At 36.9% G+C, this 27,558-nt stretch overlaps 1 protein-coding gene across 3 annotated transcripts in view; it reads right to left on the bottom strand.

Annotated features, from left to right (window-relative positions):
* The window catches only part of LOC106062801 (SUN domain-containing ossification factor-like), a 60,362-nt gene that overhangs the window by 10,010 nt on the left and 22,794 nt on the right, over window positions 1-27,558 (bottom strand). Inside the window, exons 1-15 of one of the 3 annotated variants that reach the window (XM_056040291.1) lie at window positions 23,398-24,246; window positions 13,301-13,386; window positions 11,092-11,262; window positions 10,820-10,951; window positions 10,063-10,169; window positions 9,078-9,261; window positions 8,315-8,422; window positions 7,603-7,767; window positions 6,584-6,648; window positions 5,920-5,991; window positions 4,341-4,439; window positions 3,748-3,808; window positions 2,733-2,794; window positions 1,694-1,932; window positions 468-998 (exon numbers count right to left, since the gene is read on the bottom strand). In XM_056040291.1, the coding sequence (XP_055896266.1) occupies window positions 468-998; window positions 1,694-1,932; window positions 2,733-2,794; window positions 3,748-3,808; window positions 4,341-4,439; window positions 5,920-5,991; window positions 6,584-6,648; window positions 7,603-7,767; window positions 8,315-8,422; window positions 9,078-9,261; window positions 10,063-10,169; window positions 10,820-10,951; window positions 11,092-11,262; window positions 13,301-13,386; window positions 23,398-23,574 (2,259 nt within the window). In that variant the 5' untranslated portion in view covers window positions 23,575-24,246. Of the gene's footprint in view, window positions 1-467; window positions 999-1,693; window positions 1,933-2,732; window positions 2,795-3,747; window positions 3,809-4,340; window positions 4,440-5,919; window positions 5,992-6,583; window positions 6,649-7,602; window positions 7,768-8,314; window positions 8,423-9,077; window positions 9,262-10,062; window positions 10,170-10,819; window positions 10,952-11,091; window positions 11,263-13,300; window positions 13,387-15,042; window positions 15,495-23,397; window positions 24,247-27,558 lie in introns of those variants that run through there. The other 2 variants (XM_056040292.1, XM_056040290.1) reach the window with 2 other exon arrangements.

The raw sequence follows: 27,558 nt of genomic DNA, 5'->3' as shown, positions 1-27,558 counted from the left end.
CCACTTTGCAGGCCGGATCTGGCCCACGGGCCGTAGTTTGGGCATCACTGGGTTATTATTTGGACTGATAATAATATCACTACAACAATGAATAATTATGCATTGTGTATTGTCATTCACTTTAAATATTTCAACTTGATCCGAGAATGGGAAGTGGGACAAAAAACATATCAAAACATAATAAGGGGATTAAATCCATATATACATCCACATCACTCTTTAGTAGCATTTATTCCCCTTATTTTCATATCAAACAAAATAGGTAATAACAATAATTAAATAACAAATTTGTTAATTTTTTTTTATTTAACTATATCTTGTCAGGTTCAATAAATAATTGTGCAAAGTTATAACTTGATACGAGAATGGGAAATGGGAGAAAAAAAATGTTCAAACTTTTTACCAGACAGTCAGACAGTGTGAGTTGATTTAAGATTTGTAAAAAACAAACCAAATATACCACTGACCTTTAAAAAAATGCTTTCTGCTAGATCTGAGGCACCTTGCTCTACCACCTGAGATTTCTGGATGTGGAGTCCAGGTGTTATGCTGGACACAGCATCATTCTCCAGCTCCTGGTAGCTGGAAACTGAGCTAGGCTCCAGATGTTCTGACTTTGTGACAGATACATCAGCAGAGGTGAACAAACTGGACTGTGACGAGTCGACAAGAGTAGGCTCCTTGTCCTGTAACTCCTGTTGACCTCTGTGAGGATCAGGAAGTGCACTTGACATCTCCTTCTCTACTGGAAGGGAACTTTCCAGCACTGGATTCACGTCTGAGCTGAAAGAGGATGTAGCATTCTTGTCCAGCGGCTCTAGCAGTTCACTTGTCTCTAATTGGATGGCAGTGTCAGACATCTTAACTTCCTGTTTATCTCCTATCACAGTGTCACCTTGGGCATCGACAAAGCTCTTGATGACAGTGTTGACTGAAGCATGGTGCTGAGATTCATCAGCATCTTCTGGCTTGTCTATTAGTACTTTGTCATCATTTCTCTGATAAATAAAAGAAAATACAGAAATTCAAAATGCAAAAGCGAATTCAAGACATACAATTAAAACTTAACTCTCTTTCCTCACACTTAATTTTAACAACAATTGTTCAAAATATATATATACCTCTTATAGAATTGTTCATTTAAATAACAAACTGAAATATTGTTATCTAGCAATGCAATACTCAAGTCAAAATCTTTTCTAGATGAAGACTGTTTAACATTTTCTTAAAGTTTTACTAAGTGATGAAAGAATTTGTTGTTTTTTTTACTTTACAGACAAATATTTATACTAAAAAAAATTACATCATCGCTCTGCTAATACACATACGCATTTTTAAGCTATCAAGAATCTACTAAAAATTTAATAATACAGTAAACATTTCACTCAGATAACTGGCAATGAAAGAGGCTGATGAAGTGTAAAGTTCACCAGTTTCTTTGAGCAACTTGACTCCTAAAAATATTGGAGTATCTTATTTTTCACATTAATAATCACAGCCTTCACCAGGACTTAAAACCAGAAACCCTTAGTTCTGAAGTGGATCCCTTAAATCTAGCACATCAAACCATAACTCATTAATAATTTAGCATTTAAGTAAGATTCCGTGAGCAATGCCATTTGTTGTTTCTGAATTAGGAAATACATCCACTGAATATATAACTATTTATGAAACAAATGTATTCAAGGGCTACCTCCAGTGTATTCAAGCCAGACTGTGCAATCAGGGTACAGGGAGGTGTGGACTGACTTCTCAACATCATCAAGTTAACATAGGAGCTCCACATGTTGTTGTCGCAGCGGCTGCGAGGCAGGTCTGCGTCCGACTCCGGCCCTAGCTTGATCACCACAGGGACCTCTTTGGTGTCCATAGGCATCTGCTCATCATCTGTTAGCTTGGTGACTATAGGAACCTCCTCGGCATCAACAGTACCTGGACATTTCAAAAAACAGATTATCCTAGGCTCTTGAGTGTGTCAACTTAAAAATTTAAAATAATTAGCATAGGAGTTCTTATCTTCAGCTGCATAGAACCTAGCAAAAGATATTTTATTTTAAATATCCTTCAAATTCTAATTATCTTTCAGATATAAAGTTTTTATGAAGACCAGTTTCTTATTACAATTGAAGCCACCTACAAGTGATCCGTTAAAGAATTGAAAACAAAATCTACAGCTAAGCATCTATTGGGAAAGCTAAACAATGAGGCTATTGCTAAGCAACAATAATTACTTAAAAACTTCTATAATTGCATTTCAATTTTAAAAAATGTAATTGAATGTTGAACATATGCATGTTACATTCAATACATTTTTCAAATTGCTTGATGTAAGGTCAGCCCTTGTGATTGAGCAGATGCTGATCTGATTCTGCTATTGGCAGGGTGTCATGTGACAAGCACAATGACCAACTGCCTTTATTTCCCCAATGTACGTTCTCCTAAAATCTCAAAGTTAAGAATCTCAGTCATCACCGGGATTTGAACTCAAGACCTTCCCAATTCAGAGGCCGAGCCCTTTACCACTCAGCCACAATAATCTCTGCTTGATGCTAAGAGAAAGCTAAATATAACTATCATTTTACAATTCACCAGGTTTACATAGCTATATATAAATCTATCCCAGTTTTCTAGTCTAGCATTCTCTTACTTACAGCATCAATGTTAGGCCACAGAAAAGCATCACTTTCACACATTTAAGATCATAACAAAACAGTGGGATATAAAGTACTTACTAGATACTGGCTCTATGATACCAACAGGGGGTAAAGGTACATCAGGCCCTTGACTTGATTCTCTGCAAACAATTTATTTACTAATTATATACTTAGAACAAACACACCATTCTAAATGCATGGATAAAAAAAAAGGTGAGTCTTGAAATATAAGAAAAGGTAACACTAAAGAGATTACTCATTTAAGTTAATCCATTTTTTATAAGCAGGATCTCAGTAAAACGACTAATTTTAAGACATTGGTTAACATGCATGACTAAATGCATGACGCCTAGGACGTTATCTTCTTTTTTGAAGTAACGTCTGTATTCTATAAGATAAGAAGAAGAGAATAAGATAACTGTGTCTCAGTAAACTAACTAACTATGTCTCGGTAAACTGACCAAATGGGTTTCAGTAAACTGACTAAATGGGTTTCAATAAACTGACCAACTGTCTCCCAAACAACTGACCAACTATCTCCCAAATAACTGACCAACTGGGTTTCAGTAAACTGACCAACTAAAAAAAAAAGTTCCCCTTTAAGACATTGTGGTCTAAAGGACAGAAGATGTAAAGGTCATCTGTTTCTGTGGCCTACAGTTAATGAGGGTGTCATGTAGCCAGCACAACGACCAACCATCTTTACTTTTTCCCAACTAATGTCAGGTACCCATTAGAGCTGGGTGGACTCAGAGGCACCCAAAAATCCCAAAATTAAAAATACCAGTCTTCTCCAGGATTTGAACTCGGGACCCTCGGTTCGGAAGCCAAGCGCTTTACCGCTCAGCCACCCCGCCTCCAAATTTACCAACTGGGTCCCAGTAATCAATTAATAGGTCATTGCCAACAAAGCAAATTCTAATAGCTGAAACTAAAGTTAATCAGAATTGGATTTAAAAAATTTTAGATTATGCAAGTAATACTGGAGGAGTGAAATATAGATAAGTGCATATGATTTCAACAGTTCATCCTCAAATTATAAAGTATAAATACTTTATCAGACACACAATTTTTAATGTCACTAAGGTCTTACTTCTGAGCACATGGAACAGTCTCCCCTTTCTTTTCTTCTACTGGGACAGCACTGCCATTGACTGAGAAAGTACAATTCAAAAACATTACTGCTGAAATAAATATAGATGGTAGGATGATCATGCAGCAGAACAATAAACTCTAGATGATTTCTTCCTAGTTAAATAGGCCAAACATAGCAGATCTATAAAAATAAAAATTCACATTTGGCAATGTTTACAACTTTGCATGTTTTATTTCATTTGATCCTTGAGTGGTGTCATGAGATGAACTTTCAAATGTCAAACCATGACGACATTTCTGCTTGCTTAATTGGGAATAGATTTCATAATAACTGAAGTCTTTCATGGTCCCACAGTATTACGGTGGAGAAACTGCATGTGAGAAGAATCCCTTGAAGAAAAACATAGTGGAGATAGGACTCAGAATGTGCATGCCTCTCTCTTTATCTTTTGCCTTTGTAAAGTACTGATAATGTTATTTTATTAGTGCTTCAGTTTGCCTATCTGTTTCTTCTCTATTGAAACTGTAAGGAACATATCTTGTCACTTTAAGCCAGAAGCATTAACAGAAATAACAAGATAACTAACTCACCTGCAGCTGCATCTTCCAAAGTCTTGTTATCTCCCTTCTCAGCATTTCCTTCTTGGTCCCCTTTGTACCAAACTTTCTGGACCAACTTCACTACTGTTTCTGAAAACAACATAGACAGCTGTTATTAAACACAGACTAAAATAAAAAGTTCTCTCTTTAAAAAAGAGAGAACTTTAAAGAGAGAACTTTATTTTAAGGACAGAGTAGGTTTAAGAATATAAATTAATGAAAAGCAAAAATACAAATTCTGTGATTGTTTTGGATCACTAATTGATCTTGGAAATACATTCTTGTTTCAGACCTGAACTATAATATATGCCTAAGCAAAATATAGATGTATACAACTTTTTACTGGCTGGCTGATAGGTTGATTGCATTGAGCATCAAGCAGATTGTTTGAATCAGCCAGGAAATACTTTGTATAGATCTGATTCTAATCAACCAAAGAACAAAATAAAACACAAGGATATGTATTAAACATTTTTTTTAAAAAGAAACCTGTAATTTATAAGACAGATAAGAAGAGGCTTAGCATTTTTATACATTAGAGAAACAGAAATTTGTTTTCATAATATGGCTGCCTGGTCGTGAGGTTTGCGCGCTGGACTGTCGTTCGGATTTATCGATAATCGAAGGTTCAAATCCTGCCCGCTCCCATCCCCCATCGTCCTGCGGGAGGTTTGGACTAGGAAGTAAACTATCTTCAATTCTGAAGGAACTTCCGAAACAGTAAAACATTTTACAACATTTACCTTGGAACATCTACCGGATAAACAACATACAAGACAATGGACACCTAGTACATTAAAGCTATATAGAAACAGGATGAATGCCAGATCCTCTTGATCAAGCAGAATAAAGCTTAAAACTACCTTGTTCTACTATGAAAGAAAAAGAATTGAAAAGCCTGTCCAAGAAGATTCAGAATTCTGTGAATAATGTTATGGAGTGAACACTGTCAAAACCTTTACACAAAAATTCACCAACGACTCTTCTACCTCAGAAAGCTAAGAAAATTTAAGATCCACAAAACAATAATTAAACTTTTCTATACAGCAACCATCAGCAGTCTAATTAACTTTGCCATCACTTGCTGGTATGGTAATACTTCACTGGCACAAACACTTAGACTAAATAGACTAATTAAAAAAGCATATATCACTCGAACACAGCTACCATCTCATGAAGAGCTTTTTCATAAAAGATACCTTTCCAAAACACTCACGATGCTTAAAGACAACCTGCACCCATTAAACCACTGTTACATAAGATCTGAACGAAGTGGTCGTCTCCTTTCCATTAGGACTAAAACAGAAAGATTTAAAAACTCCTTTATCCCACTTTTGGTCAGAGTTTTACAAGATCATCTGTCATCATCAAGAAGTACATAGAAGTCAAATTCATAAAGCGCTGGTTGTGAATGTGTATGTGTGTCGTGTGTGAATATTGCTCAAATTTTTCATCTATATTGTTATTGTACAGTAGTTACGCTGAGGTTGTCAATTGTAGTCAAACTGAATTTCCATTTGATTGGATCAATAAAAATTATCTAATTATCTTATCTTATTTCAGTCCATACCTTTAGCACTGGTGAAGAGGTTGACACTTTCTTCTATGCTGTCCTCTTCTAGATCACCTGCTGACTCTTGACCTATAGTGGACACATAACATTAACATATATGTAGGGTAGGTAAAATTTATCTAATTTAGAAATATTAAGACCACATATATTAAAAAGGGCCATGGCAGCTAAATGATAAAGCATTTGGTTTCCGAACCAGTAGGTTACAGGTTCAAATATCACTGAAGACATCACTGAAGACTGGGATTTTTTATTTAAGGAATTTTTTTTTATTGGCCCTGATTCCACCCATCTCTAATGGTTACCTGACTTTAGTTTAGAAACAGATGACCTTTACATAAACTGCCTATACAACGCAAGGTTTGAAAAGGAAACTTTACTCTTACTTTTTATATATCAAAAACTATTGTGGCTGAATGGTCAAGGGTTTTGCCTTGAAATTAGATTCTCTAGTTCAAGTGGAAAGTCTGGGACTTAGAAGAATATAAATATATAATATTAATATATAAATGTACTGGTTTGTTGGATTAAGTAAAACTCTGTCATTGCACAGGATGACAAGGTCTCAAAAGGGAAACCTATTACTTCTTAAGTATTATATCAGCAAAAGTCAAATGTAAAAAATAGCAAACAGGATTTGTCAAACCAGCGTGATACTTACCTTCAGGTTCTACAGCTTCAGGCTCATTTTCATAATCATCAGTTGCCATGTCTATCCCCAACACCCTAGGAAATACAAAGAAATGAAAGCTAACACTGTGATTAAAACAAAATGTCACTTGCAAACAAACTGAATTGCAGTGTGTGCAGAAACTGAACTCTAATCTTTAATCAATGCTTATCCGCCTTAAGTGTCCACATTTTTTTTTTTAGGGGACTCAACTACAATCGCAGTAAACTTTGAAGAATGCAGATATGTAAAATGTTTTTTAAAAAGATAATTCAACTTAAGAGTAAATTGATGAAGGAAAAGAGAACATGGGTACTTTGAAGGGGGGGGGGGGGGGGGGGGGCTCAGAAATATCTTTCTAAACAATAAACCTTTTTGTGTGCCAAAAAAAAAAAATGAGCTTAGCTATAAAGGATAAATTTACTTTATAGAAAATGTACATCACAGTCCAAAGTAAACATTTATTTTATTATCATCGATGTCAAACTTAATAAGTAATCTAACTCCAACAGATTGTTGTATTAAAGTTTTTGTAATTTCCCAAATACCCATATGCTGATGTAGCTTTTTTTTTTTTCAGTACTTTGCCTATTATATGAGAAAATGTGTCAGAAACTAAAAATAACCAACCAATCATAATTAAACAACATGTTTAGTGTTTGCTTTTCATGTTTATAATAAAATTCTGACTTAGATTCTTAAGAGTCAACCAAAGTTATCAATCAACTTTAGGCATATTACAAGCCTAGACCTACTGTGTTTTTTTTTAATTCTTGAATTGAAAGAGAAAGCAATACGAAATATTATCTGAGAAATCTTGGAACTTTATTTGCTCTAGATCTAAAAAGTTATTAAGAAAAGAAGGAGGACTTGGACTTTAGGTTTAGAAGCTAAGGTCTGGGAGGATTAAATGAAACATTTACTAAGAAAAAGTAAGAAACTTTTTGGGAGAACATGTTATATTTTTCTTCTCTGCAATGATACTACAGTAAAATACAGTCCAAACTTACTTGAACGCAGTGAGAGGACAGTAATGTTCACCGCCATGATGCTCCAGCATCTCAACTTTCACATACTTGACAAACTCCTCACTCAGCAGTGTGGCAAAGGACTGGACAACTCTGGCTGGACTCATATCAAATTTACCTAGAGCAGTCCACTCTTTGGTGGGATACCTTCACCCAAAAAAAAAAAAAAAGTCATAAAATAATGTGTATCAAGATCATGATGACCATCATAAGGGATGATGTGGAATTGATACAAAAACTAATATTGTAATGCAAAAAAAAAATATGGTAGCAGAATGTGAGGATATAGTGACTGAAGTGACTTGTTCAGATAAACAGGATGGCTGCATTTGGTATGCACTATAGAAACTCATTACAACAGCCTCGAGTTCGAAGACTTCTTTCCTCCCCTGTCATTCTTCAGGCGGTTTAGACTTGGCAGTAATTATATTTATTGCTGAAGAAACATCCTAAAACTTCTAAAACAAGGGATATGCCTATTACATTCACAGGCCAGATAGAACTAAAAATAATACCAAACTTCAAGAAGTAAAATCAATCTCTGGAACAGTGCACACAAACTTTAAATAATTCTTACTATCCATCTACAATATGTGAACTTGTGAGAACTCCATCTAACATGCAATGTAATACATAATACTAATAAAGAATACAGACATATCATATGTTCCATCTGTTTATTGTTGAATCTTACCTTGAGCTTGCAAACACACGAAAGGATTTGGGCTGAGAAGCAAATAGTTCAACAGTACCAAGTTCAACTCTGTGAACCTGAAGAGGCTCACACAGCTCTACCACAAACCTATAAAGAAATAACAGGACACACAAGTGGTTAGACTTAAGAAAAATAATTTCTAGTTCTAGACATAACAAAAACTGTAACTATGAAAGCTAATTCTCTTTGTGAAAGACTTGTATAAGTCTATAGGGCAGATGATGAAAAAGTCATCTGTTAGCCCACGGTTAATGGAGGTGTCATGTGAACACCAACGGTCTATACTTTTCTGCCAACTTATGTCAAGTAACCATTAAAGATGGTGGACTCAGAGGTGCCCTAAAGATCACAAAATTAAAAATCCCAGTCTTCACCATAGTTCGAACCAGGAACCTATTGGTTCAAATTACAAGGGCTTTATCATTCAGCCATCGCACCTCCCAAAAGTCTTGTATAACACAAATAAAATTTGTTGACTTTTTAAAGAAGTTTTTCATTAGAATTTTTAGTAAATTTTAGGTCCACAGACCTTATAAGCACCACAGGTTTATAATTTCTCTGGATATTCTTTTGCTAAATTTCCAGACTTTAAATACCAAACCAACAACACTGATATACTTTGAACAGGTTTACATTTGAGAGGGGAAACATTTGTCTTTGTTAACAGTAAAAAAAAAACATCAAAGGTTTACAATCTATCAAGGAAAGATGCATAACAAAAAGATAAAAAAAAAACACCAACCACTTCTTGGCCTTGCAGGGGTTGAGCATGTACTCATCCAGGTTGCCATTCAGAAGGTGGTTGATGTTCTCCGCCTCAGGGTTGCTGGCTATCACTTTGGCACCACAGCTAGCGGCTGCGAAGTTATGCCGCAGCTTCTTCTGAGTAACTGCGGCCGTGTTCACCACTACAGTGTTTTCTTTATCTGTGTACAGCAAAGCAAAAGACCATAACACACTAAATCTCAAATCAAAAGGCAATGATACTAAAACATCTTTTTAAAGTTCCAATGTTTACCATCAGTTACTTCAGAAATGATTTTCCCTTCAAAATTTAGATTCTTGCAAAGAGAAGAACCCCTTTTTGTGAGATGTAATCATCTTCTTTTTGAAGTAACGTGTGTATCATATAAAATAAGATAAGACCAAAAATTTAAAGCCTTAATAATATAATTATAAAGTAAAGACCAATCATATTTGGTCACTTCAACTAAAACTCTAGGGAATCACAGATATCTTAAGGTCCAAATTAAATTCCTATCTTCATAAGAATTTCATTCTGCAATCTTCAGCTTGACATGAAGTATCTAATATAGGCAAGTGAAGAGTTCACAAATAAAGTTTGTGTCTGCCACAATAAACAACCAAACCCTTTAACAAATTATTATAACTTACTTAGCAAAATACTTCAGAAAAATAACTACTTTTTATAAAAGCAGTAATGGACCAATCTCATGGTAATGGACAAATCTCATGGTTATGGACTGATCTCATGCTAATGGACCAATCTCATGGTAATGGACCAATCTCATGGTAATGGACCGATCTCATGCTAATGGACCAATCTCATGCTAATGGACCAATCTCATGGTAATGGACCGATCTCATGCTAATGGACCAAAATCATGATAATGGACTAACCCCAAACAGACTGTGTAGTTACACATAATACTTAACATTTCCAAGCTGTTCTAAGAAGAGCTACAGTGAAAGTTGTATAAGCTTACCTTTTTCACTTTTCTGTTTTTCCTGTTCAGCCAGATACTGTACTGACCACTTGTCAAATGTAGGGAAGTCTTCATCTTTTCCACCTGTATTCTCTTCATCCAGGACACTGTCGGAAAAATGACCAGGTTACTTTGTCAAGTTTCTATATTAAGTGTAAACAGCTGTCATAAGGCTTCTTTGCACAAATTTATTTGAATTATTACTTTTTAAGCAAATGAAATTAAATAATCTTTACTTGTATATATTTATAAATTGACATAGGCTTAATAAAGATACTGTTGTTAACTATCAGTCTAGGCTTATTCTAAAGGTTCTGTAAGTTTAATATTTTTTGTTTACCATTTGTTTGTGTCACTGTATGAAAAAGGATGATCTTATCAATGGTGCAACCACTTTTTGAGTGTTAATTCTTTTATGAAAGATCTATTATGCACCCACTTATTGTCAAACATCATTATAACAAACTTCAATTAGCTCAATATGATATTCTATTTAACACTACATGTATCAAACTCGCTAGAATACAATGTCGATGCATCAATGCAGCCGAGTCAGAATGTTAAGGAAGAATGAAAGTAAAGATTTATTAAAAGACACAACTTGATAGCTTATATCAGGGCTTGACTATGAACATTTCAACATAACACTTAAAATGTAACTAAAAGAGGAAATTAATGGTTAAAATAAGTAGCAGTTGCATCATGTAATAAATGTATATGTTCGTTTTTCAATCTATTTGAATATTTATAGAAATACCTTCCTCCGATCCCTGCAGAGTATTTAGACATTCCATCCCATGTTCCAGGCATTATGCTTTTGAGACTCTCTGTGGCCTGAAGATGGTCATAGGCCAAGGTGTCCACATAGATTGAAGGCTGCTGAGGAGATCTGGAGACAAATGACCAATACATGATGAGCAGTAATTTATACAGTCAATGCTAATTTGTTTAACGATATCTGCTAGCTGTGAGAAGCTCATTACAATATTATCTTTTAAGACCAAATGCTTGTAAATTAATATTGCTTACATAGGGGCACTGTCCAGCACTCTGGCATGGAGGTATTCATCCAGCACGGGGGTATCCACCAGGCTACTCATGCTGTCCGTGCTCTCTGCTGTTGTGGGCATTACCTGGCTCTGCACAGTGCTGGCCTCATCCACAATTGACTCCACGACAGAAACATGATGACCTGATGTGCTGCAGAAAGTTAAGACTGACATGTTCATTGCTATATAACACAACATGACAACTATAACATCTGTGTCAGTGATTCTCATAGCTATCAATATGCGAGACGCAGAGGTCTACAGTGCACATTAAAATTATTGTGCTAATTTGTACTCAAGGCTATGGTCAACACTGGTCAAACACAACAGACACAATATCCAACTTATTAGGAAGAAACATTATTATACCCTAGATAATTGGAAATTATTGATTAACTGCCAGCCATAGAAACAGAAACACTTACTTTAGTATAAATTGAAACATGTACAGTAACCAGCAGTCCTGGAAGGCCGGTTGGGGGGGGGGGGGGCGGCTTGTTTAGGACAGAAGATTACAGAACACTCAACAGCTTGGAAAAATTACTCAGAAACAAATAGAAGTTATTTTTTGGTTGAAATAATGATTTTTAAACTGGTACCAGTGTCGGCCTCTCAGAATACTTTTAATAATCAATATGAGTTTGGTAATAGTAAAGCAGACTAATACCTGCACCAGCCAACATCTTGTTACAAATAAAGCTGAATGATCTCCCTTGTCTATAATAATGTCAGCTTATGTGTTGTAATGTTTATTCAAATAAAAACTGTAGACTACCCTAACCCTAGCCCCTAAAAATTTAAAAACCCTAACTTTAAACCTAACCCTTATTCCTAGCCCCTTAACCCTGTTATTTCAATTAACCTACATTCTACTGAAAAAGTGGGCAAACACTGAAAAGGTCAAACAAGTTGGTCACTAAGAAATAAAAACTTGCTTTAACTACTGACATAGAAGAGTGTACCTGGTTGCATGCGGCTGCAGAAGGAGACAGCTGGAGGTCACTTACAAAGGCAGAGGATAGACATTTGAGACCAAAAGAAAATCTGCTGCCGAGGACAGACATAGATGGCAAAAGGAAAATGCATATCGACCACCGGCAGAAAATGGTTTTGCCAACGCTGGATGTGGCAAAATAAGTAGGTCACAGGTCGAGCTGGGTAGCCACGGGAAATACTGCATTCCTCATTAATCTTCTAACTCAAACAAGCCTTATTATTATCATTACTTTAAAAAATTAATTTAAAAAACTGTCTCCAGATAAAACAAATGACATATTTATGATCTGTCTTTTTTAAATACAAATTCTTTAAATTATATAGAAACTTTATAATAGGTGACTAGTCTCCTTTACTAATACCATAATTTTAAAACAACTTGGCCATTACTATGAACTCAAAGTGTTAAACTTTTTAAAAAAAATTGTTGCTGTTGATATGTTTTCTTTCACTTGCTGACACATTTTTTTTATCTTTGGCCAGAACTAGATAGCCCAGAAATAGATTTCCCAGAACTAGATTGGTAAGAACTAGATTGCCCAGAATGGGATTGGTCAGAACTAAATAGCCCAGAACTAAATTGTCCAGAACTAGATTGCCCAGAACTAGATAAGCCATCAATAGAACAATGATATGGTGTTTTTGTTTTCAGATGTTACTTTAGAGATTTTAACATCATAGCCCAAACCTTCCCAGAATCGCAGTGGGCAGAGTTTGAGCCCGGGACCATCAAGACAACAGTCCAGAGCGTACACCACAAGATCAGGCAGCCACCCTCTAGACATCTATGCTTAATGCCGTTTATCTTTAATTAAAGGTGCCTTTATGAATCAAGCAGTGGGGATATGCTATTCACAGCAGCAGTCAAGACAAAGCATATTCAATGGGGATTTTTTTTGTCAATCTCTTTATTGCGCCTTTCTTCACTTATGAATGATTTTTGATAGGTATTACAAAGCTATACATTTGAAAGAAGTTCAGTTATTAGTTTACTATTTATTTCAAGTACACTTTTCAATGTACTTTCTCCCTGGGTTAAAAAAACAACAACCCAGGATGATATAAAAAAAAATTGAAATTTAAATCTATAAATTGGACTAGGGAGATAAGCTGGATTTACTTAAATAGCAGAGTACATAATAGACTTTTTAAATGTGTAGGTTTTAATGAAAGAAGCAAGGGCCAGAACCAACCTCTCAGTTATCTCCACCTTGCTTTCCCCATGATGAGCACCTAGATCCTGGGTTTTTAGCACCTTGGATGCTGCCTCTGTCTGTAACTGGGGAGACATTAAAGACAATATCTTGTCAGGATACTTGAGAGATTCAGGAAAGCAATACATTTGTATTCCAATAAAAACTAATTTTAAAAAGTCTCATATCTTAACCAAAGTAAGTGCAGACAAGTCAAATTATAAACCATTAAAACTTCAAACTATTTGTAAAGGTGGCAATAATTCAGACTATTGAGAACTACCATGATCCACATGATTTTATTAGACCAGTGATTCCCAAACGTTTTCCTTAATGGAACACTTCGCACATTCTGAGTATTTAGCGGAACATTTTGCTTATTTTTTTTTAGAGAGAGTTAATTCACGTGGTGACCTACTAGTTAATTATTCCAGTAGTTTCTGGAACATAAACAATAGGCAATAGGGTTCCACAGAACACAGTTTGGGAAACACTGGATTAGAGCATAACCAAGAAGTGGTGGATTTAGAAAACTGTTTCATTCGACATGTATGTATTGAAAATGTCTGCAGAAATATTTTTTTTAACCATTTTATTTTGGTATGGAACTCAGATTGTATAGGTATGTTTCTAATTGTTCACATTTTACTAAACCTTATAGTTGAGTAAGAAAAAGAAACAGCTTTAGACAGTATTGGTAGCTAATGAGACTCTGAAAAATTTAAACAAAAACTGCCACTTTAATATACATCCTCAGATGGAAATGCCTCAATTCAAACATAAAAAACCACAGTACAGACCCAAAAAGTGCAGTGAGATTTACTAAAACTAAAGAGTACTGACACTTAAAGTGTAAAATGCACAGCATTTCGATACATGGGCATACAAGATAACAAAACACTCAAAAATTTATGGATGGACTGTTTTTGGAGGCCCCAGGATGTAAAAATGTTCTGTAAAATGTCCTACATGTTTCAGATGCTACTTCAGAGTTGAAGATAATTTACTTCCTAGCCCAAACCTCCTGCAGGACGACAGGGGATGGGAGCGGGCAGTTTATGAACCCTGGACCATCCAGACGACTGAACAACAGTCCAGCACACATAACCATGAACATTATAGCCATACTGTGAATGAACTGTTTCAAATGTTTTAATACAAATACACTTAAGAATATCAATAAGTAGATCTAAATGTCAGTCATGTTTTTAAGGAAAGAAATAGAGCCCTCATATATTTTAATCTCATTTTAGAAGATGAGGCCCTAGGCATCCCCACAGCATGCGCAGAGGTAAACCCATTCCTAATAAAGACACAAGAAAAACTGCTCTTGAAGACTTTAAACAAACACATTTTGCTCAGCAAGACTAAGACATACAATATTTTTTGCTATAATAAAAAAAATTTCCAATTTCAATTTCATGTAACATGTTGCCAGAATTAGACACAGCAATGTTATCATACACACAGAATCACAAGCCCAACTAGAATAACACTGATATGAGTAGTACACTATCTTTTCAAGTAATATCTGTATATATTATATCTATATAATAAATAATGGTACACTGTTTGGTATTGTTACAGGGCACAAGTATCTAGAGGGAAGGTTCGCTATTTTTAAACTACTAATGATTATGAACATAGGACTATTAAGCTTGTGTCAAAAGTTGATTACAAGTTTGAAGATAATCCTAGTAACAAACTCAACCTGTGAAAAGCCTTGTAACGAAATCACATACCAAAAATAAAACAGCTAGAACAATACGGCCAGTAGAATCAGATCCTGCCATAAACACCACGCAAGAGCCCACTCTTTGTCCTGTCTACGAGCTGACTAGATGCCTGTTTATGTACATCCACAATCAAATAACACAAAGAAAGGGGAAAAAAAAAACTGACATTGATTAGTCCCAAGCCAACTGAATAATGTATGTCATTTAATTATGCGCGATGATATTTTTACGAGACAAAATCTCGGACCCACACACTGTTATGATCCGCGTGCATGTGTCCCTTGAACATGCCGGTGTATTTGTGTGTTTTTGAAAAGGGGGGGGGGGGGGAGACAATGTGAACTAACTTCTAATGTCACCTGCTCGTTTGACTTTTTTTTCCTTGTTGGGGTATTACGACTGTGTCAAGGATAGGTCTGGCTACACACACACACACACGCGAGTCTACACATGCATGCAAACCAGTGTCAACATTACAGAATTATCGTCGCTTCCTAAAAGCTGCTATCACTTAGGTCTAGCCAAGATCTAGATTATATAGTGTTACAAGTGGTTCCAAATTTGTATGCCTATGTCATTGTTTTATTCCGCCCTACGAAACAGACAAATATCTGGTATTGCCACTCAGAAAAACGGAAATATCTGGTATTGTCACTCATAAAAATGTAAACAAATATCTGGTATTGTCACTCATAAAAATGTAAACAAATATCTGGTATTGCCACTCATAAAAATGTAAACAAATATCTGGTATTGCCACTCATAAAAATGTAAACAAATATCTGGTATTGCCACTCATAAAAATGTAAACAAATATCTGGTATTGTCACTCATAAAAATGTAAACAAATATCTGGTATTGCCACTCATAAAAATGTAAACAAATATCTGGTATTGCCGCTCATAAAAATGTAAACAAATATCTGGTATTGTCACTCATAAAAATGTAAACAAATATCTGGTATTGCCGCTCATAAAAATGTAAACAAATATCTGGTATTGCCACTCATAAAAATGTAAACAAATATCTGGTATTGCCACTCATAAAAACGGAAACAAATATCTGGTATTGCCACTCATTAACACAGTAGGTAGCAATACAGATCTCACGTGGAGATATGCAAGCAGGTGATTCGTAGCTCATAATTGTTTGATGTTTCTTCATGACGTCTTACAAGCATCTATGTGATAATCTAGCAGCGCGAGTTTGAGACTTTAACTCTGCTTGAATCAGTGGTTCTCCTGGCTGATCAATATTCAATATCAATATTCAATCAATATTCTAATGCTACAAGGCAAATGCTAACAAGTTAAATAAAAATAAAAAGTTTTAAATACAAAGCTTATTTAATGGAAATCACCACACAATCACTGCAAAATATTAATACTGCAAGATTTATTTACTTTTTTGTCTATATAAAACAAATTAATTATTTACCATAAATTGGTTAATTTTTTTATTGGTTCCCCACGCATCGTCTTTGAAAATGAATAATTGTGCAAAATTTCAACTTGATCCGAGAAAGGGGAAGTGGGAGAAAAAAACGTGTTCAGGAATCCATTCAGACAGAAGACAGACGGAGTGAGTTAATATAAAGCTTTGCCAAAATAGGCTTATAATTAGATCTGGAAGGGCAACTAGAGATAGGACACGAGACCACTAACAGCTGACTTTTTTCGATGACCTTTGCCCAGTATGAAAAAAAAAAAAAAGGAAAGGTAGGTGGGGGAAGGGGGGGGGGGAGCATGCCTGACAGTTTCAGTTATTTTAGAAGGGAGACACGTGGTTTCACGGATCACTTCGGCTCTACCCAGGATAACGGTGTCGTCCAAATTTGAAATCTATACCAAAAGCTTAAATAAAATACAAGGTTGTTGTTTGTTTTTTCCTAAGAAAACATTACAGTTAAATGTGACTATCGAGATACAAATTTCACCAACACACTTAATTACAACTTACAGTCATAGCAATGGGCTCTGTGGTCAATGCAGGACATGTCTTCAAAGTAAAGAATCGAGAGATTAATGTTATGATAGAGGTTGAGGACAATAGCCTTAACCCCATTAGTTCAAATTTTCTTTTTTTATCTTTAGTGATATCCAATGTCCAGCCAACGTAAATCTCTAGCTGACCCCGTGGAGCGATTAACCTCTTTGAGCTATCCACATAATCCCATAACCTACTTTGGTCATTTTTTTTCTAAGTTCGTAGACTAGAAAGTACGAATAAAAAAATTATATATTATTTGCCAGGTTAGCACTACGTCTCTCGTTCATTCCAATGATTATATGAAACGTGTGCAAACCTGGACTATGGTGGGCTTTATAGATGTCAATAGTAATAGTTATTGCTAGGCTAGACCTCGGTAATAAAAGTCAGCTCTTGGGCTTTTATCTCCAGAACAAATATAATGTCACTTACACAGAGAGAGAGAGAGAGAGAGAGAGAGAGAGAGAGAGTGTGTGTGTGAGAGAGAGAGAGAGAGAACACAGCTGTTATAATGTACGAGCCACTGTTTTAATGTCTTACTATGAAATCAATTTGTATAAAAAAAAATCAATGTTTCTTCATATATGATTACTAAGCATTTTTTTAAATAATGTAAATGCATAGGGAAAATGTTTGCTTCATACTGAATAGGTATAGGCGAAATAGTGAATGTGACTGATGCAGAACCCTGTTTAAAGAATTTCTGTTTATCCAAATGCATTACAAGCAATGTGAGGCCAATGCAATGACCAAACGCCTCTAGTTTCAGAGACAACTGTTCCAGGGAAGCTAGAACTGGATAGAACCTGGAACAAATTGTAATCCCAACTAAAAATGCTAGGTCTTCACCTGGACTATGAGTTCGTCTGCCATTTGCAACAGGTAATTTTAAAGGAAACGGGGTAGGGGGGTGAGAGGGCATTTAAAACTAGTAGACCACTAGTTATGATTGATAGATTATACAATTAAAACTATTAGACCACTAGTTATGATAGATAATACCATTTAATTATTGAATACAACTATAACGGAAAGTTTATCAAATGAAAAGAATGATGTGGATTCGAGCAAAAGGCACGACCATGTAGATTTTTTTTTAAAAGGTTAGCTAGAGAGTGGGGGCGTGGTGGCTGAGTGGTTAAGCACTTGGGGTCCTGGGTTCGAATCTCGGTGAAGACTGGGATTTTAAATTTCAGGATATTTAGGCCGCCCCAGAGTCCACCCAACTCTAATGGGTGCCTGACTTAAGTTGGAAATAGTAAAGTCGGTTGGCAATTGTGCTGGTCGCAGGACACCCTGCTCGTTAACCGTTGACTAAACCGTTGACCTTACCATTCACATCTGCCCTATAGATCGCAAGGTCTGAAACTTTTAATCTAAAGAATACACACAGTTATAGAGAATAATAATTCCCGGGGAGAAAAAAGTAAAAAAAAAAAAAAAGAACTGAACCCGATGAATCAAAGTCTCCATCTACGCTTTATCCCAAGGCCAGCAAAAGTTAACATGTCCTAAAAAATATAAAATATGAATGACGACAATGCCCTCTCACCGCCCTACCCCCCTCCTTTTCAAATCACCTGTTGCTAATTGCAGACGAATTGACAACTGTTGTGACATGTCACCGGCTAGACCAAATCCGCGTGCCAGAGATTGTAAGAAGAATTTTCTCAAAAAGGTTGAAAGACAACAAGACGCCTACATTCTGAAACCAATCTTCCCGAGTCGTTCGTTTACGTCTTTTTTTTGCATTCGACGCAGACGACAATTTTAATACCGGACTAGAGTACGCTTTAATTTTTAACCTTGCAGAACTAGGAAACACAAGGCCTGTGTGCCCTTGACCTAGACACTTACATATGCATACTTATGTGTTGCACACTAAATGGCAATAAATAAAATAGAAAAAGAAGTACAATAAAAAAAAAATTAAAAAGAAAAGTTTAAATAAAGTGAAATTGCATCAATTATTTTTAATCCATCATGTAATTAATTTCTTAGCAGATCAAGACTAATAATAAAAAGGTTACAAAGACAGTTTGTGTGGAAACACGAACTCAAAATCGGCCCCCGAAGTGGTCCACCAAGGCAGGTAAAAAGGAAGGTTTCAATATTATCAGAATGAAATTCTATCAAAGACAAATGACAGAGAAGAATGGAGAAAAAAGGTTAACAGGTCTTGTGTGGTGCCCCAGCGGTCCAGCAGACCAAAGGATAGGTGAAAGCGAATGTGAAGTTAGATGTGAACCTGGCCTAACTGATGACTTATAATGAATATCTAATTGATCTAATTGTTTTGTAAAGGGTCAATCTCTTACTCCTCCAGAAAAACAACAACATTTCAGTGAGATGATACAGCATTTCAGATAACGCAATAATATGAAAAAATTATCTATTGTTGTTTTAAATTATGCCCAACTTATATGCATACTAAATATATTTTTTCTCTTGAAAAAAATAGTAAACCTTTTTTGTGTGTAAGTATAATAGAACTTACATAACTTAACTATACAAATGTAAAAATACTATTTTTTTGACAAAAAATCTACATCCGTTTTCATAAATATGTTAAAAATATGGTAAATTAACGTCTCCCCTAATAAAGAGCCTCCCGTGTTTGTTACTATTAATAGTGAATAGTTGTAAAAGTGGTGTATTTTTATGAAAAAAAAACCTGCTTGCATAAGTGATTTAAAAAATTAGATTTTTTGCATTCAGAAAACAAAAAAGTAGCCGTTGCATCAGAACTTTGAATGGTCTAAAATATTATGATGTCGGATTTTCACTATCTTTTCTAGTTTACGATATCTAAACGGGACGGACGGACAGACAGGTCAAACAAAATAATAGCGTCTTTTCCCCGTTAATAAATCTGTGCGATTGGAAATATTTCTATTATTTGTTTTTGTTCAACGCAACTTTCATGCTTATAGAATGCTCAGTGCGCTATGGTTCAGTGGTTGATTGGTCGTGCGGTGAAAGTATCTGGGACAAGGTTTCCGTCTTGCCTTTTCTAAAGCCTGAATACAAACTCAAGGTCTCGAGTCTCCATGATGGACGCCGACGCGCTAGCCACTAAGCTATTCAAGTACTTCAAGAATATAAGGTTTTATATAATCTGGCTAGTTAAAAATTTTTTAGCTAACGACCGTATTCTCTGCACAAGGCTTATTTACCCGTAGTTTTTTTTCCATTTCTATATTAAACAAAATTAATTAATTACGACTAATTGATTAACTTTTATTTTCTTCGTTGATTCACGTGTTGTCATCGCAATAATTATTAAGTAAAGTTTTTAAACCAGCTTTGGGGAGTCCAAATATTGCATGTAACCAATAATAGTGAAAGCCAGTTCCCAATTTCTTTTGTATAGATACCATCTATTGGTATGTGTAATCTATGCATAAGAACTAACGAGAGAAGTACAGAATACTATAAGTAAAGAATAGGTTAAAAAAAAAATAAGAATAATTTAGCAAATATACATTTTAATATTTGGAGAAATGATGAAACATTGTAATAACGATAAATACAATATTTCGTATCGTGTCACGGTATTATATTTCTTTCTATTCTTTTATACTGATTCTTGTTGGGCAAACAGCTCAAAGAAAAAGAGAAGGGTGACCATCGACCACTAGTGCAGTATGTCACTGTGACTTGAGCGGCGGCCAGATAACAACGGGTGATGAAACACATTGCGGGAACTCTTGTGTCGTCTGCTAGGCTCAAGGGAAAGGCAGACGACACACAAGTGGGCGACGGTCTGTTCCAACGCGCATGCTTACAAGCTGTCTTGACATTTCAACTACTAAGGCTTCGTGTATTTCATTGACAGACTGTTATTCGCTGACCCAAAGAACAGTGAACACAAAGCTGTATCAAGAAGCCTTTATTTGGTTTAAACGTTGCTCCTTATTAAACTTACGGAAGGCCGACAGGTCGAGTGGTAAGTGCTCTACACTGTCCTCTCACTGTGGTCCCTGGTTCGAACCCTGCTCGTCGTCGTTAACCCCCCGCCCCACCTTCCTTCGGGAGATTTGTGATGGGATGTAATGATCTTCAATTCTGAAGGAACATCCAAAAATGTGTAAAACAATAAACTCTCTTGGAGCGAGTCTTTCCAAGAGAGAGAGTTACATTTACAATTTTCTTAATGGTGGATATGAAGTATAGGGGTAAAAAAAAGTTCCTTACCAAAACAACACAAGCACAGACCAAAACAACACAAGCACAGACCAAAACAACACAAGCACAGACCAAAACAACACAAGGACAGACCAAAACAACACAAGCACAGACCAAAAACAACACAAGCACAGACCAAAACAACACAAGCACAGACCAAAACAACACAAGCACAGACCAAAAACAACACAAGCACAGACAAAACAACACAAGCACAAAACAACACAAACACAAAAACAGACAAAACGACAAAAACAGACAACACAAACACATAAAACAGCACAAACACAAAAACAGACAACACAAGACAAACACAGACACAACACAGATAACACAAACACAGACAATACAACACAAGCACAAAAACAGACAAAACAACACAAACAAACAAAAAACAGACAAAACGTCACAAGCACAGACAAAACAACACATAGACAGACAAAACAAGACAAACAGACAAATCAACACAAACACAGACAAATTGATTTAGTAGTGAAGCACTTAGATTTTCAATACAGTTCACAGGGGTGGGGGCACCTTCCATAAACCCTAATATTAAAGGATAATACTTAGGTGGGGGTGGGTTGATCGATGAATGCCATTAAATCGCTTTAACCAGAAAAGTAGATCTATCTGGCCATATAACACCCAATAAAAGTTAGACCACTGCCAGGTGGAGAAAGATACAGACTTTAGAGCGGGTAATATATCACCAACTTTTGTAAAGCTGTCAACGATGTAACTTTTGCCAAGGCAATAGAGAATGCGTTATTTGTCTACCTAGCAAGAATTATCCTGCATAAACGAGTCTGGGAACACTGTAATTAGTTTGTGGCGTCACTAACAGAGACCAATTGTTATAGTAGGCCTGAACCCAGACCTGTGACCTGTGGTCAGTGGAGACCAATCGCTCGTTGCCACATCACAGATTTCTACGTCAACCTATTGGTCTCGCACTACTTTACATCAACTGCGTTCAAAACCTTTTTTTTTAAACTTGGTCTGGAATTTATATATAGATCAAGAATGATATACCAATCCAAATCATAAACCTTTATAAGTATAATGAAGTCTATTGGAATAAGACAAAACAGTCAAGGACAGATTGTGACAAGCCAGAGCGCTATTGAAGATTTGATCTCTTAAAAACAAAAAGATTTCTGTGACAGAGAAAAAAAGCTGAGGTGTACGTAATGTAAACGGACGTTCTTCCATCGATCAGAGAGAAATGTCAACAATAAATATATACAGACAATATTGATTGGAAAATATATCGCCAGATGTATTGTTCTGTTCTGCTTCCCCCCCCCCCCCAGTGCGTGACAAAAACAATTCGTTAACCAAAGATCCCTATAATCATGTATACCTGCTGGTGAGTAAGACTTTAATTATCGGCGTCTTGGCTCTGTGTCAATATATGTATCAATAGGTTAAAAATACAATAGAGATTATGAATGCTATTAGCTGTGTCAGGAGAGAGAGAGAGAGCAAGTACGATCACACATGTATCATAGCTAAAGTATGCGAAGAGCGGAACAAGGAACAAACTCCCCCTGTAATTTACTTTCTGACAAGAAAAAAATCTGTCTCTTATAAATTTTCGAGTACACTTGAGAACATCCCTAAGCTGTATGGGCAGGCGTAGATCATGCTGTGCGTCTGTCAAGACGATAATCTAGCACCAAAATTATTTGGCTGTGGGACAGAAACTGATGACGAGGCAGTTTGAAGAAAATGAAAAGTTTGTAAACACGTAGAGATCCAGCTTTGGCGCTACAGAGAAAACATTTCGCTCGTGTCAGGAATATAAACATTTTTTGTGTGTTTATTAGGCTTGCATGAAGAACCGTTTTAAAGTATGCAGTAATGTTAAGACATCAAGAAACAAGACCATTCTAGAGCCATCCACTCATTGTGCAAGAACTCTTTCCAAACGTGTTTCATTTAGGACTAATTGACTAATTGCATAAGGTGAAACAGATACAAAAAAAAAAGGGGGGGGGGGTAAGAAATGATATAAGTTGCATAGAGATGGCGTAATTAAAGAGAAGAGGATGCGAACAAAAACTTGAAAAAGATAAAAAAAAATGGGTAAGGCTCAACGGTGAGTGAGTTTGATATGTATATATATATACAAAGGGAGATCAGAAAGAGAAGAATGCGCTTAATCTACGCATTACATACCTGGCCAAAGGCTCCGCCACTATAAAAAGCGCTGCCATGCCTGTCCCTGACCTGCAGGGTGAGCAGTACGCAACAGGCCAGCACTAGCATCAGGCCTCGTACTTTGGTACGGTCCGACATGCCTTTCACAAGAGCACTGACCAGCAGCGTCGTCACTTCGTGGTGGCGTCTTGCCATGGATCAAGGACCTTTATGACCCTCCTTCGTCACTGGCGCTCAGGGTTACACAGGTACCGTGTGTCACTAGCGCCCGTATCTAGCGTGCTGTCCTTATGACATACAACGCCCGCATCTAGCGTGCTGTCCTTATTACATACAACGCCCGTATCTAGCGTTCTGTCCTTATTACATCCACGCCCGTATCAAACACGATAACAATAGTGCTTAAACGAATTCAATGTTCCAAGTGGACACGGCAGCATGAAACCACTAATAATAATTGCCACGAAAAGTAAACAATTCTAAATGTTTAACTGAGCACATTATAACATAGTACGGGCCTAGTCGCATGCTGTTTAAATGAGACATGTAAACGGCTTTGAAAACAAAGGAATATAAAAAAGTTATCTTTGTAATTAGTATCAGATAGTCCTCGTGTCTGTAGGACCATGCGACTTCACGAAGAAATACAACAGAGAAGGGAAAAAAAAAGGATAAATCTGATATTTTGCATTTCGATAGCAGATAAATTGCACTTTGAATAAACTGAACTGGTTCCTTTTTTACAGTGAAAATTGTGGTTGAACTTCTATTTCTTTGATGAGATTGAAAATTGTGGTTGAACTTCTATTTCTTTGATGAGATTGAAAATTGTGGTTGAACTTCTATTTCTTTGATGAGATTGAAAATTGTGGTTGAACTTCTATTTCTTTGATGATATTGAAAATTGTGGTTGAACTTCTATTTCTTTGATGAGATTGAAAATTGTGGTTGAGCCTCTATTTCTTTGATGATATTGAAAATTGTGGTTGAACTTCTATTTCTTTGATGAGATTGAATTTAAACCCAGCTGACAGCTTATTACAAACAACCCTTTCCCTCTCCGATGTTTCTCTTGGCGTGGACTTCAACCTGTTACTTTCCAGTGTACCTTATATTGAATATTGTCCATTCTCAATCATTACTTCACTCCAGAATCGCCAGACTGACCAGGCTTCAGACACAATCGTATTGATGTCCGGCATACATTCTACAAGGTCAGGGGAATGTCTCCATATATATTGCTAGTTAGGTACCACTATCCACGACGAAACGCTGCCATGTGTCCAGGTCTGGCTATCGAGTCCCCGGAGGATTTCCAGCTACCCGTCGCCTCAGCGTGGCCCTCCGGTGGAAACATCCAGAGGTGGATCTGGACAGGCTAAGAACGAGTAGCGAACCAGGCCTTCTAGCAGGTCTCCCTGGGTGAGCTTTTGTTTTTTTTATCTCACTCGGGGTGGGGATGGAACAAGTAACCTGCAACCCAGTCCAAAAAGTCCGCCACGCCGTTCCACAAAGGGGGCCGTCATCAGTGACCCGTTGGCTGGAGTGGCGGCCCTTGCACGGAACAGTGGCGGTTACAGTATAGGAATATGAGACAAGCTCCCCGCAGTTAGCGCTGTTTCCGGCCACTTATAGCGAGTGGGCCAGGACCGGTCACGGCGCGCTGTGTACACGGCACGGCCCGGTTTTACCAGTCAGTCAACCAATATGGCCGTTTACCGTTGGGTGCCCTCAGACAGGACAGGGGTGAAGAACCCCATGTCCAGGCCTGGTGGTTGGATAAAAGCCTTTCTAACCATCAACGGGATAATGGCGCCTCCGGCGCCGATTCCCTACTGGACTTCATCGAAGGCTATCGAGTCCATGATTACGGATGGCGAAAGAATGTATCCGCTTGTTTCATAGAAAACCCACAATGCAAACAAATAAATAAACTGATCTAGAAGCTATCCAGCATGTATAGAAAGGACAGTAAGAGACGAAACTGAGTCTCAGGTGTTTTAAACCCAAGAAGGTAAAATAAAGAAATCAATTACAAAAATAAACACGTGCTTTCCACTCTTTAAGAAAATATTGGATCTACTTAACCGCATCAGGTTTGTTTTGACGAAACATTAGCCAATGACTAAAGAGATGACGTGTCATCAAACTGGCAGACGTTTTATCTATGACCTAAATACATACAAAGTTTTTTGTCTTTTTTTTTTTGTCAGAGAGCAACAGACTATAAGGGAAAGCTTAGTAGACCGACAACACAAGTACAGGCAATGAGAACCAACAGGTGTTGAAAGCAAATAAAAGCGACACGGCGTCAATGGAGTCATTGAAAGTGATGTAAGTGGTAGCTAAACTGATCGATCTGTGTGGTGGTGTTAGCGTGTGTGTGTGTGTGTGTTTGTAGAGGGATTTCTTTCTTGACCTCTATTGTAAAGCGTTGATTAAAGCTACCCCCGACTCTACCTTCTTAGCAGATCCTAAATAGTGTAACAACATTGACGGCTCCAAAACCACACCGACGAAAGCACTAAATACACTTCGACATTTTAGCGACTGAAGTGATGCAGTTTAGGCGACCAACAGTGAGCGCGACAAACATGGGCGTCACAAATTGAAGTCGAGACTGTAGCTTACAGATAGTTTGGTTGATATATTGGCTTTCCTAATGTGAACATCCATTATAGAGCGACTAAGACTGGACTGTTCCCGTTTTGTTTTAAACTATTGGAAATCTGCCGCAACAAGTGTGTCTGAAATGTATGTGTCCCCTTCATGCAGAACAAAAGTTTGGTAGCACAGGTCTAGAGGAGGTAGACTTGCAAGACAGACTGTCAGGCGGTTGGAGAAATGATGCCTTCAGGATCAAGCCAGAAAATGAAATTAAAAGAAAATTATACCTGTTCAACCAGACCAATCGGAATAGAAGGCCTCAACACAGACCTGTGACGTGACGATGAGCTATTGGTCTAAACTGCCCACAGGCTGCAACGTCGCAGGCCAGTGTTCAGGTCTTTTAGAACGCTTGGTCTCGATCCACGCGTTGAACGGTACAAGACTGACCGGATTCAACGATTTTGATGGTTTTTATCATTATTATTGTCATTAATATTGACATTAATGAAATCCTTCGAATGCTTGGCAAGAAGATGTTTCCTGGGATGATCAATAAAAGGATGTTGATAACTTGTTACGGCTTCATTAGTAGCTAGGTGATATATATTGAATAAGTTTGCAGATGAGAATTGAAATAAGGACATTTAGCGACGAGTTAACAAAGCCTATGAATTTATTAGCATCCGTGACGAATGTGTAGATTATAAACAATGTACTTGACGTTGACATCACGGATGTTAGAGAGAGAGAGAGACACGTTTAGATGTAATCACATCCGCTAATTTGAAAGGCTTACTTGAAACATTGAGTTCTACTTTTGCTTTAGGTTTCTAAGACAGCTGTAACCATTTCGTTTTTACCTGGGAGTTCAAGGCATCTACTCACACAAATGGTTGACTGACAATCAAGATTGTGAAGAGCCAAGACAGACGTTTAAGACACCTGTACTGCAGCATAATGACAGCTTAACAACAGCTTTCGACAGACAACTTTCCGCGCGCTGTTGTCACCTGCCGTCAGATGATATATCTAGACAGAACGTTTCTACAACTGGCTAATTAAAATAATAAATTCATAGATCAAGAAGCACTAAAAGCGACAAGTCATTTTGTAGGATTATGAATAGATCTACATATTACAAACTTGAGCAGCACAAGAAGAGATCGTTATTAATGAGAGAAAAATGGGTAAACTAAATATGTCGAATTAAAGGCGAGTCCCAATCAGGACTAAAACATCGGACCTCCGACTAGCAACAGCACAGCAACACGAGATTTACGTACCACACGACCGCCATCTGCATCCCCACAAAAATCTACTCCTGAAAATGCCCCTTCCCCCCCAAGAGTCACAAAGTCACACTTAATTTCGCCAGATTTACATAAAGTATCGTTTTCTAGTGCTGGTTTTAGACCAGTAATGACCAACTTATAACCCACATACCTACCAGTGACGCTGTGCTAAACGACCATTCAAAACTTCATCACACAACACCATAATGAATCCTAGGAGGCTCGGTTAAATGACAAATAAAATTCGTTGTTGTATTTATTTGTGTACAAAGCTTTA

The sequence above is a fragment of the Biomphalaria glabrata genome, chromosome 9 (genome assembly GCF_947242115.1).
Source record: "Biomphalaria glabrata chromosome 9, xgBioGlab47.1, whole genome shotgun sequence".
Lineage (NCBI taxonomy): Eukaryota > Metazoa > Mollusca > Gastropoda > Planorbidae > Biomphalaria > Biomphalaria glabrata.
Note: the sequence above shows the minus strand (reverse complement) of the source record. Positions and strands in the feature narration are given on the sequence as shown.